This window comes from Lagenorhynchus albirostris, chromosome 15 (genome assembly GCF_949774975.1).
Source record: "Lagenorhynchus albirostris chromosome 15, mLagAlb1.1, whole genome shotgun sequence".
NCBI classification, from domain to species: Eukaryota; Metazoa; Chordata; class Mammalia; order Artiodactyla; family Delphinidae; genus Lagenorhynchus; species Lagenorhynchus albirostris.
In genome coordinates this window covers 3711457-3724349 of record NC_083109.1, presented here as the reverse complement: position 1 = coordinate 3724349, position 12893 = coordinate 3711457, and the positions used below count along the sequence as shown (strand labels likewise).

Sequence of the window (12893 nt, the reverse complement as noted above, 5' to 3'; positions counted from 1 at the left end):
GCTTTCTGAGAACTCAGTCCATGATCAGCTGACAACCCACAGGCTGGGTTTTCTCCAGACAGTTCTTGAGAAACCATTGTCCTGAGCAAGCATGGTAACAGGTGCATTTGTGCATTTTCTCATTCAATTTTCTCACCTCTGTGAAGGTCTGTTATTAGTCCTCATTTTGGAAGAGAACCCGGCTCCAGGAAGAAAAAGCCTCTGTCGGGGCAAAGTGAGTGGAGGTTTGGGGGTACTTTTCAGGTTTGAGGAGATGTGTGGCCTCATCCTCAGCTGTCCCTGTGGGCATCCTGGCTGGCCAGCTGGCAGCCACTAAGCCCCAGGGTCTGCACGCCTTGTGGGTTCTCCACAACTCTGCCAAAAGTTTCCTCTTCCAAGAAGTCTGCCTTGATCACTCCTCCCGGCCCTCCCCAAGCCCAGCACGTGAGCAGTTAGGAGACACCGTCTAGAAATGTGATCTTCCCAAGGCTGGCTCCTTCTCTTCCTGCGGTCTCTGTGGAAATGGATCTTCCCTGAGTTCCCCCTACCCCATCACTCATCCATCACATCCTCCCCGCCCCCCCATTTTGTCTTCTCCATGGCATTGACCACTCCCTGGGATGGTCTTGTTTGTTTGTTTACTGTTGTCTGCCGCCGCCTTTAGGCTGTGAGCTTTCCAAGGGCAGGGACCACTGTGTCCTGGGGCTTGGAGCAGTGCCTGGCACAGAGCCAGTGCTTGCCAGTCACTTAGTGAGTGAGTGAATGAGTGGCGTTTGGGGGATTTTGACCAGGCTGAGGGAGCCCCACCCAAAGAGCTTGGGAGGGATTGGGGGGCCCTGGCCTCTGGGTGCCAGCCAGGAGTTGTGGGGGGCAGGTTCAAGTCTCAGCAGACATCCAGACAAGATGTTAGGCAACCACCCAGCAGCCAGCAGACACACAAGCCCCCAGAAGAACCCATCAGCAGACTGAGCCCCCGGGCCGCCCTGGGCTGTGTGCTGCCACAGGGGTTATAAACGGGAGGCAAGTGTTTATGGAAGCGACCTCCCCTTTGGGGCAGAGTATTGTGGACCCACGTTGTGGGCGTTCAGATGCTCAGCCTGTTGTCTCTGTGCAGTGGCTACAGGATCCGGAAGTGGGAAGCTTTCTGGCTCTGCCCCAAGGACAGCATTATTGGAGTTACAAAAATAATTGGAGCTTGGCATTAATTTTGGCTAATTATGCCTCCCTCTTCTGACAAGCCTTTTATTTATGTATGTATTCTTTTCGTTTTGGCTGTGTCCTCCAACTCCCTTAATGAGAGGCCATTTGAAAGGAAATGATCATTTGTCTTCCTATCTCTCAAACCGGGCGGGTAGGGCTGGTGGCGGGAGGGGAGCTGTGGGCGTGGCCGGCTCCGCGCGCTCAGCCCAGGAGATTCCCAGCCTGGATTGGATGCGCTTCCTCTCTACGCGCCTCGGCTCCTTGCCCGTAGAGGCAGGAGCTCCCTCCATCACCACCCTGGTGGCGGGTGGCGGGTGAGGCTGGACCGCGGTAGGAGCAGGACCAGTGCGAGTGCCAGTGTCCGGGTCGCCGGGAGCTGGGGACACAGAAGCTGGAGACGCGGCTGCCCGCCCCTCCCTCCGCCAGCGGGCAGGGGACCATCTCCCAGGTGGATCTCCGCGCAGCTCGGACGCGCCGCCTGGGGAGCCGTCCAGCCCGCCGGGCTGGCAGTAGATCTGGACATGAAGAACTGCTCGTCTGGAGGGGGAGCGCGGACTGCCCCAGCCGCCCGGTGACAGAGGACCGCCTCCCTCCCGCGCGGGGGTCTAACTCGATTTGCCCGCAAGAGGCAGCCGCCGGAGAAGCCCCCCCTCCCCTCCTCCCGCTTTTGGGGAGGCGATCTTCAGCGGGTGCACCACCCGCCTGGGACCCTCGCAGACCCTGGGTGCAATCCGCCGGCAGCCACCATGGTGCAAAATGTAATTCTAGTGTTTTTCCGCAGACGGCTGAGCCAAAGACCCGCCGTGGAAGAACTGGAGAGAAGAAACATCTTGAAACGTGAGTAGCGGGTGATGCTCTGAGGCTCCCCTCACGTGTGCTGAGGCTGCTGCGGGAACCCGGTTCTCTGGCCTAAGCCCTCCTGAGTTCCCATTAGGTCTGAGGTGCTGAGGGACTCTGAAAGCAAGCCCCCGGGAAAGTTGAAACACCCAGGCACATCCTGTTTAAAATTAAAAAGGAAAAGAGCTCTCCTAGCAGCGTTAAAGATGTCCCTACTCCAGGGTTGTCTCATTGGTCAGCCCTGCAGATGGAAGGGAGACGAATCCATGTCCTTTTGCAGGCTGGGTCCCAAGCAGGTGTCTGTCCCTGGCAGTTTGGGACATCACAGGCAGGTGTGGACAATGTATAAATCCTACCAGGGAAGGACTCGCCCCTTGGTGGTTACAGCTGGGGGCATAAAGCAGCTCGAAGGAACGGAGAAGCCTTGGGACACGTTGCCTGTGGCTTAGAACCCCGCGATTCCAGGCCCCTCCCTCCTGGCTTCACACCCCTTGGGTTTCCCCAGTTAGGTGTGCGGTTGTAACATGTGCTGAACACCGGTGTCCAGGGATAGCCTCCACGATGTAGCGAACACTGTCCCATCTCATTAAAGCCATTGATGATTTGGGTGGTACAACCCTTTCGAAGGTGTTTCTCACATACTTCTTGTGTATCTGGTCAACAGACTTTAGTTTGCGAGACATTTTCTACAAAAAGTATCTTCTAAGGGCCTAGATTTTTTAAATATTTTCATTTTCTCCCCTCTTTATGGATGAACACTGCAGACATTCTCTGAGTTTGGTTTTTCATCCCATGAACATCTTTTTACAAAGTTAAGATGGTCCCGAGGCTGACCGTCTGTCACAAAGTAGACAGCAGAACCTCTGGTCCAGGTGCCGCGTCCTATCTGATTCCTTCCCCCTTTCTTTGCCTCAGCACCTTTATTAACTGCCTGGAAGACTCCCTCCTTTATAGACTGTTGGAAATATTTAAACCCTAAGATTAAGAATTCTTTGTTTTAGGGGCTTCCCTGGCGGTCCAGTGGTTAGGACTCTGCACTTCCACTGCAGGGGGCTCGGGTTCGATCCCTGGTTGGGGAGCTAAGATCCTGTAAGCCGCGTGGCACAGCCAAAAAAAAAAGAATTCTGTGTTTTATTTTTTAAACCTAAGATACGGAAACTACTATATTACGTGAACTAGGCCACCTCTGAGGATTTCAAGAAAAGCTTTTCGTTGCTAACATGCTTAATCAAGTGGGCAGCTAGAAATGTAAAGCTCTTTGTTACCAAATAATTGAATTTTAAAAAATTACATCACTTACTTATAAAGTTCCTAAGTCACAGGTGCCCCTGAAGTAGTAATCCAAGAGTTGAATGGGGCAAGTTCAAGGCCCGGGCAGCGCTGTCCTCAGACTGGTCTGTTGCCCAGAGTCGGCAGAGGCTTTTCTCCCAGAAACCGTTTTCTCCCGTCAGTGGTGACCTCCTCTCTGGTCTTGCGGACGGCCAGGCCCTCCCACCGGCAAGTGCTTCTAATTGTGTCAGTCTTTGCACATAGACGTGGAAACCTGAATATCAGAGCTGGTGCTTGGTGAGCAGAGATGGCAGGTGGACCCTGGGAGCTGACGGCGCTCACCTTCAGGGCACAGCAGGGGCAGGAAAACAGGCTTAACCCCTGTGGCCCTGGTGGTCCCTCCCTCGCCATGTAGCAGGCAGGTCCATCCCTAGCCAGAAGCTTCTCGAACGCCCTGGGCAACGGTCCTTGAGAATTTCACCGCTGGTTTGAGGTGGCTGTTTGGCTTGGTTCCGTGGAGGTGAGAATCGACTGACTGTAGCTGGTCCAGCCTAGAACGTCATCCTCTGAGGCCCTTGACACCGGCTCGCACTTACTGCATTTTTGGCTTTTAATCAATGTGCAGAGTATCATCACGTTGTATTTGCTCCCCTTCAAGTGGGGAGCTCATGACTAACTGCGATCGTGTCAGAGGAACGCTCAGAACTGGGCCTGTGCATCTGTGGATACAACAGCGTAAGACACGGTGGCCCCTGTATATGCTACGATATTAAAACTGATCATCCCGCGTTGGGCCCACTCTGCTAGATCGTACGCAGTGCTTGCTTGTGTTCCCCCATTGAATTGTTACAGCACAGCTGTGAGGTTCGCACGGCTGTCCCCCTTTCCCTAGCGAGGAAGCTTAGACCCCAGGAGGTACTACAACTTTTTAACTTGAGTCTTGGCAAAGGGATGGAGCTGAAGTTCCCGCCCAGGTGGCCTGGCTCGTCGTCCACGCTCTAACCACTGCCTTAGGAGCAGCGGTGCATCTCTGACTGTTTACAGGGGACACATGTGTGACTGTCCAAGCTACCGGCACTATTCCCAGTAAATCCGGGTGTGGAAACTCCGATCATGGCTCCCTTGTTTTGTATGAGGCACCGGGCTTTCTGGGTCTGAGAATAAGAGATCCACAAACCCATCGCTGAGGGGAGCTCAGAGAATCTGTGGCTTAGGCTCTGAGGAAGGACGTCTTGGAGTTGGTGCCCCACCGAGCGCCTGGCCCTGAGAGGGACCCCGCCGGGCACCCAAAGCTCAGCTCTCTGAAGCCCCCGCTGTGCTCATGTGAACTCGTAATGAAGCTGATGTGTTGTTCACGAGTTAAAAAACAGAAAGGGCTGATCTTGCTTCAGTGTTTTCACATGGAGGCTGTACTTGGGATTTTTTCATGGCCTGTTTTTAAGACATCTGAAGAATTCGTTTCATATCATCATTTAAATCCCTCATGGTTGGCCTTCTATGTGGTACTTTCACAGTTTTTTCTAACTGTATTATCAGCTTTCTGATTAGCGCTTATAACTGTGGTTTCTTCTGGTTTTTCACATGGATTAAGAAGCAGGAACATAACAGGGTTTGGTTTCCTTTTCTAAAACACCCAGATGCGAGATGAATCCTTTTTAAAGAAAACTACTGAAAAGTACAATGGCTAGTATGTTAAACGCCCATATACCAAATCCCCCAAATGCACAAATGTTTGAAATGTTTTAGATAAAGGCAGGTAATGTGAGCTTATGTTAACTGCAAGTCGCAGGATTTTCCTTTCTCAGACCTGGCGGTGTTTCCAGGAGAGCTGACAGATGAGATCCCTTTTCTAGGAGAGGAATTCTGGGCCCCCTCCAGGGACCTGAGGCTTTATTTAGCAACAGAGAGAGCCAGAAATAGGACATCCATTATCTGGTATCCCAGGGCAGAGCGGACGTTCTACGCTACATCTCAGCATTCTCTTCCATTTTTAGCTCCCAAGTGTAGGTGTGAGCACGGCTTGCATGTTAATAGCCACACTCCCCAGGCAAAGCCAATTTTGGTGAAAGACTAAGGGCCCTTTAAACGGCAGGTCATGCCTCTTGCTTCTGCAGTGGAGAGTCAGCTGGGTTCCTGGATATGTTTGGATTTGAAATACACCCTGAAAATATGAATTCCAAGCAGGCACATGCTGCCCAGAATCTGAAGAGAATGTTCCTTACCTTATGCTGGTTGGCTGAAAGTAGGTATACCTATTACGTGGAAAAGGGGGAAGAAAAAAAGCAGTGACAGTCCTATTAATATGCAATCATTCATATATATATATATATATATATATGAGTATATATGTAACTTATCCTAGTAAAACTATTTTTGTCTGCTGTCTGTGTTCCTAAATGTAAATATACAGAGAGAGATATGATATTTGATTAGGAGAGAGAGCCTCTTCCTGTTTCTCCTGCAAATAAATGCCCAGCGTCAATCTGTGCGGTTATTTCTGACACAGAGAAGGGTCCAGGAGAACCAGGCTGTGACAATGGCAAAGCTTCCCTTCTACAAGTGTTTCTGTGGACAGTGAGACCATAATCTTCTGAGCAGCAATTGGCAAAGCAGAGATAAACTGTGATGTGGAGAAAAGTGTCACCTACCAGGTGTCCTTTGTGTTACATCTTTAGCTTCCAGAAGTATGCAGATCTTGAGGACACTTCCCTGCTAAAAAGAAGAAAGTCTCAACCTGCTTCTTTTCTTTTCCTTTTTTTTTGTTTTAATCTTTCACAGAAAGGAATGATCAGACAGAGCAGGAAGAAAGAAGAGAAATCAAGCAGAGATTGACAAGAAAGGTACTATCATTTAAGCACCTGTGTCCTGAATATTAAGGGGGAAAAGGTGGCTAGAGAAAAGCTGCTTCTGTAGCAGCGGGGATGGGCGATACAGGGCCTTGCTCTGTGATAACGAGTGATGGTTTCTGGGGTAACAGTGAACTCACTTACCAGATGCTCGAAAAGCAGTGCCTTTTGCCACGTCCCGCGTGAACGACATGCCTGTGGACGATGTCCTTACCTAGCACCAGAGAGCGTGGCGTGGCCGTGCAGCCCAGATGACATTTCCATTTGTTTCCAGGAAGTCAGACGTTGACTGGGCATGCTCTTCATTTATTCGAGCTCCTTACACAGTGCTTAAGGAAAGCGTGCCTGGATATCAGCGTGTCGGTTACCTTTCACTTGTCTAGAAGCTCCTGACTGCAGAAAACTTTATTAGCCTCAAGGGTTTGTATCTGGGGCTCAGATAGTTAAGTCAAAACGTACTATGGCCAACATAGGTAGCAAGTCTTATCAACTTTGATCTCCTTTTAAAGCCCTGACTATCTCTAAATTCAAGTGATCTGGTGTTATCCTTTCCTACTATGTTCTGTAATAATAATAATAATAATGAAATCTTGTCTTGCTTGAAGTTAATAGAATATCCTTCCTGAGCTTGAGTTATGAGCACTAGTAGTAGTATTTAGCATTTCAACTTTATCAGAAGCTTTTTTGGTAAAATCCTGCCTAATGACAGTTGAAAAGCAGCAGCTGCTGCTGTGAAATTTTTCCTAAGTTAATTCATCAGCCTTTCCTTGAGCTGTGCTGTGAACAGGGCGCCGCTAGCTTCCTGGGGTGTGAGTGCTCCTGATGGGATATATTAAGGGGAGGAGGCTGTAATTTAAGAGTGTATAATTTAAGCCCTTCCCATTAGAGATTTTTTTTGCATTAGGATTATATTTCACAGTTTCAGACTTTTATATTTATTTGTACAAGGGTACTGTTTGTTCAGAGTACTTTAGGAAAGCTAGTTTGGCATGTGAGACCTAACTATGGTTATCTTTTATTTTAGCTGAATCAGAGACCCACGGTTGATGAACTGAGAGACAGAAAAATTCTGATACGATTCAGTGACTACGTGGAGGTGGCGAAAGCACAGGACTACGACAGGCGGGCAGACAAGCCCTGGACAAGACTGTCGGCAGCAGATAAGGTGCAGAACAGACCTGTCTGCGCTGGCCGGGGGTGCATGTATGAAAGAAGGGCAAATTGTGTCATGCCAGGGAGTTTATTCTTAGACAGTGGGCGCCGTCAGCTGTTGCAGTCAAGGCTGAGCCTGACCAGATGTTGCTTTCACAAATACAACCCAGATTTCGGGTCTTGTTTTCAACCAGGGGATGGTTTTGCCCTTAGGGACATTTGGCAACGTCTGGGGGCAGTTTTGGTTGTCACCAGTGGGGCGGTGCTACTGGCGTCTGTTGAGTGGAGCCCAGGGATGCAGCCTCCCACCCGGAAGTGCACAGGACGGCCCGCACAGAGACTGATCCAGCCCCAGGTGTCCAGAATGTGAAGTTGATAAGCTCTGCTCTGGGGCACAAGTCAGAATAGGCAAGGCTGGCAAAAAAGAGCTGGATGGCATTGTTTGAAACAGTGAGCCGCAGTGGGGATGAGGAAGGGAGGAGAGGTGAGAGGCCCTCAGGAGACCCTCCCCCGTGTAGAGGGAGGCAGCTCTGGGCTCTGTCCTGGGCCGGTCCGGTTTGAGGTGTCTCTGGGGACCTCCTGGTCAGAGGGGCGGGGAGAGCAAGGAGGCGGTGGGGCAGAGGCTGAGGGGTGAAGCAGAGGAAATTAACACCCACCGAGCCCTCACGCTGCCCTGTACTGAGCCCAGCCTGCCAGCTATTGTTTCATTTAATCCTCCAGAAGATCCCAAAGAGAGAGGTGTTGTAATTATCCCCGTAGAGGTGCCATTGAACAGGTGCCAGGAGACGCTGGGACAGGTAAGGCTTGTCTGGGGTCAGGTGCTATCGACTGGCAGAACTTAAACCCAGGAGCGTCTGTCTACACAGTCTCTCCTACCTTCCCGCCTCTAGTGATTTTCAGAACTCTTAAAGCCTTTCGGAAGAGGAACATAATACGTTCAGCCAATGAGTTTGCTGACTTTGCTAATTGTTCCTCGTTCTTCATATGCTGAGTGTGAGTCCGTGAGGTTATAAATGAACGCACGTAAGCATTGCGGGCACTTGGAGAAATGCGGACAGGCTGTAGTTGGACTGACCCTCTCTGTTGCCTGTGGTGGATGTGCGCAGAGGAGCATCTCCCAGCCATGAAGGGAGAATTCAGGCATCTTTGGCAGCAGAGCTGGGAGTAGTACGTCCCTACATACTTGACGCAAAGCCTTTCCTTGCCCCGGAGGCTGTGTCTGATGTTTTTGTCTGGCCTGGTCCTGGAGGGTTTATCTGAGAGAAGCACACAATGAAAGTGGGTTTGGGAAGCTGGAGGAGGGCCAGATGAGAGGCCCTGAAAAGACTGAGATGCACATCTCACCCACATGTAACGGCAAGGTTATTTCTCAAATGACACAAAACAAAAATGTATTCTGAAGTTAGAATAACTTGTTTCTGGATTATCTAATTGCTGAATTCCAAGTAAGTTCACCAAAAGCTGAACTTCACTCATTATTTCGAGGTTCCGACGTTATAAGTGCCCTAGGCATGTGCTTGATCCATCTATGCTGTGCCGTGCGGGGGTGGGGCGGGGGGAGGGTGGATATCGTCCTACTCCAGCACAGCAAATAAATTCACTAAACACTTCCAGGATACCAGCTATGCAGTAGCTTGGTAGGACTATAAAAATGAGTATGTAAACGTCTAAATGCTGAACAAAAGGTTTTTTTAAATCTATCACAAAATAACAAAAGCCAGCAAGTATTAGGAATGGCTGTCAATCCATAACCATGGTACTCATTTCCTGCATTAACTTTTTAACGTCCTGAAAAATAATGTGCAGTTTTTAAATTCCAGGCAGCAATTCGTAAAGAACTGAATGAATACAAAAGTAATGAAATGGAGGTACATGCGTCAAGCAAGCATCTGACAAGGTCAGATTTCTGTTTGTGTGAATTTCTTGATACTTACATAACATGGTATTTATTTAAAAAGAAAATGTCAGAAAGCACTGTGTGTTCAGGTAAAAAAAATTCAGTATTTCTGCAGAGAACTGTCTTGAACAGACAGAATGCAACTCAATTGAAAGTGCTGTTCATTCCCATGGTTTCTTACAGGGCTTGGTGAAAGGTGGTATGTAGAACAGTATTACACAGGTCGTTGTTTTATTTAAGTAGTTAATGTATATTTAAGGAAATTAGTCTCAAAGCACTGAATGTACATTGCCTATATCTTTAATTCCCCTTCTCTAATATTCAGAACTCCCTAGTTGATAGAACTCCCTGATTTATTTATACAAATATTTATATATTTGTTTCCTCAGCAAATATTTGAGTATCACTATGTGCCATTCTTGGTGCTGAGAATGCAACTATAGATAAGGTAAAGGAGGGTCCGGTCTTCATGGAGCTTATATTCCAGTGGGGATATATTGACTGATTCTTCCATAATCAAGACTTTTCACACAAGGGGGATACACTCTGTCCACGTGACCATAAACAAAAGTGGCACAGGGTGTCTTGCTGATGCTGAAGTGCTCGTTGGCTGCATATCCTTCCAGCGTTTCCCCTTCTTGTCCACGGCCGTGACAAGTCACGATGAAGTTCTCACATCCCTTTAATCCTAAAGAGGCTGCCTGTGATGCCACGTGCCTTCAACTGTAACAGCTGCTCTGTCGTTTCTCCCTTGGTCTAGAGATGCTCAGGCCCCACATACAAAGAGAAAGGAAACCCTGAACGGAGACACTGCTTAAACTAAAACAATGGACTCCTTTCCTTTTCTGTTCCTCACAAAGTGGCCACTGCACCTGTTATTTAACAGATCACTCTGTGAGCCACTGCGGCTGTAGAAGAGAAGCCAGGCACACAGAATTCCCTCCTACACCATAGTTTTACTTTGTATATATCAAGGGAGGAAGAGGAGGTTGGAAGAGCAGGAAAAAAATGAAACAATAGTTTGTTTAAAAAGATTTGTTTCCCCCCCATGACTGGCATACTTTTGGGCAGGAATAAATCACCTTACTTCTGAGTGTTCAAAACACTAAAAAATGTTTAGGAAATAAACGTTCTCTGTAAAACATTCAGAGTTATTTTTAATGTTCAATTCTGTGTTAAAAAAAGATATAATTACTACATATTCTATGTATGGTAGTTTCAAAATATTTAATACATTTTTTCATTATACATTATTAAAAGAGATGTTTACTAAAGATATGTATTTTTTTCTCATAAGTCCTTGATAGCTTTCTTACAGGACAGAATTTTAAGAGTGAGCCCAAAACTTAGACAACAGGAAATACGATTTTTTTTTTTTTTTTTGGCCGTACTGTGTGGCATGTGGGATCTTAGTTCCCTGACCTGGGATCACACCCACAACTCCTGCATTGGAAGCATGGAGTCTTAACCACTGGACCACTAGGGAAGTCCCTGAAATATGATTTTTATACCAACACATTTTAGAATTCAATGTCAACTTTTAAAAGTGAGAACAATATTTTTAGTCACATGAGATTTTCTTAAGTGCGTTAAACATTGCCACAAACACATTATCAACTCTACAAGAACAAAACTATAACTCTACTACTGTAATATCCAATAATTCGTTGTATTAATCAATTCATTATTTCTACTGATTTAGCAAAGCTCTGCTCTTTCTGTGTACTTCAAGGGCTTACCTAGCATTTTTCAAACTAAGTTTTAGGCAGGCTTAAGAATTCAGCATCTGATTCCTCTTGGGTTATGCCTGGGGCCCGAGCAGTGGGCGCCGTCTGAGGCTTTACACTACTTTAATCCAGGCAGGTCCATCCTCACGTTTTACCCGTTGGACCTGCGCAAAGCTTTTATAGCAACAGAATTATTTGTGGAAGGTTTTGGCAATTTTAACTTAGAAATGTATAACCTTAAGTTATTTGTCTTTTTGTAATTTCTAGATTCCACAGGCCATAGAGATTTTCTTCTGAGAAGAATTGTGTTTAATTTTTTGATACCAACACTGAACATTCATCAGGGAACTTTCCTGAAGTTCAGCTCACGACTCCCTGCTGTGTTTGTGCGAGGAGCAGGACCCACACAGGTGAAATCTTGGCCACACTCACCTGTAAGAGGACCAGCAGAGGACACTCTTCACTCTCTGGTGTCTGAGGAGTGTGAACTGCTGGGGTCAGTAAAGACCCCAAGTAACTCGACCAGAAGAAAACTGTTGTTTGCCTTCCCGCCTTGTTTTGCAGTTCTGCGGTGTGACCAGGGACGGCCGCGTGCGTGTGCAGGGTCGCCGCGCCGAGGCTCCGACCGAGGGACGTGTACGCAGTGTCTTCAGTACCGTGTGGAAAAGACGTTTTTATTCTGATCACAGTTAATTTGAGAACTCTTTAAGTTCGTGTCATACAAAATGACTTACTGTATTATTCTTTTTTTATATAATGTCTAACAAAAAATGCAGCTGCAACATTTTCATTCCTGTTAATTTTGTTCTTTAATTAAATGACTACTCATTGCAGGAAATTAACCTGGGTGTTATTACAGTTTCTTGGGGTTGGGGTGAGAGATTTTTTAGAACGGGATGTGAAACGAGTCCAATTTTACTACTTTTGAGCCATCAGAAGCCAAACACATAAAGGAGAATTCAAACTTCTCGTGCGTTTTGTTTTGTAAATTCTGTTAGTATACGTGGTTTGTGCCTTAGAAAATCAAATTATCCTTTTCAAGTTAATTTAAGTTTATGTATCATTCAGTAATGAACCTAGAAATAAGTAATAACTTGTTGAAAAATTCTACCAAAAGGAAAATTATGCCCTCTTTAAGAGTATTTTTAATTTCATATTTGCAAACATTATTAAAAACTGTCATAAGAGACAAAGGTTTAGCTGGCGTGGAGATCATAAAGAGGAAACTTACCCTGGCACCAATGTAAAAGGTAATGTTGGCACAAAGGGGGAAAGTAAGTTAAATAAAAATAAATGTTCCCTGAAACACATTTTTACTTGGCCTTCGAGTAAGCATCCTCGTGAAAAAGAGCCCTCCCTCCTGGTCCATCGAGGCAGGGAGCACAGTGCTTGGATAAGGGCTTTGGGATCTTGCTGAACCTGTGCTGAAATCCCAGCTCTGTGCCATTCAGCAAGGTATTTATTTCCTCTTCAGGAAGCTCTCCCACCCCCTCCCGGCCCCGCCCCGCCCCGCCCCATCCCAGACTCTCTTTCTCTCTCTCTCACACACAACACTACTGTAATCTCTAAATGAGATGAAGGAGGGACAGTGGCTGAAGTCCCAGCACAGTGCCCGGCAAGTCCTGTCCACCGCGGGTGTGGTTGCCAGGTAGCCCTGGAGCTGGCGAACCTCGCCTGTGACTTCTCACTGCTCAAGCTACCTCATTGCTCTCCTTGACTTTTCCTGTTCTGCTGCTTCAAGGCTGCAGTAGGTCAGGCGCCCGTGGAAACTGCTCAACCCTTGTGGTAGCACTTGGTCCTGAGGGACTTGTGATCAGTCCTAGATGCTAGCAAACATACTGTCAGTTTGTGGAATTGGGGTCTTTTATAAGAAATCACTGTATGGTAGAAAAATTCCAGCTCTACCTCTTACTTGCTGTGTAACCTTCTGTGAATCGCTTGACTTCTCTGAGCCTCAATTTCTGTGTCTATGAAATGATATCTAAA

General features: G+C 47.2%; 1 protein-coding gene across 1 annotated transcript in view; it reads left to right on the top strand.

Moving 5' to 3' along the window:
• Nucleotides 1-11723, top strand: part of PHACTR3 (phosphatase and actin regulator 3) — a 216503-nt gene extending 204780 nt beyond the window's left edge. Inside the window, exons 9-13 of the mRNA XM_060123136.1 lie at nt 1961-2016; nt 6064-6125; nt 7156-7296; nt 9104-9180; nt 11175-11723. Of these exons, the coding sequence (XP_059979119.1) occupies nt 1961-2016; nt 6064-6125; nt 7156-7296; nt 9104-9180; nt 11175-11190 (352 nt within the window). The 3' untranslated portion in view covers nt 11191-11723. The remainder of the gene's footprint in view (nt 1-1960; nt 2017-6063; nt 6126-7155; nt 7297-9103; nt 9181-11174) is intronic.
• Nucleotides 11724-12893: the final 1170 nt, after the last annotated feature.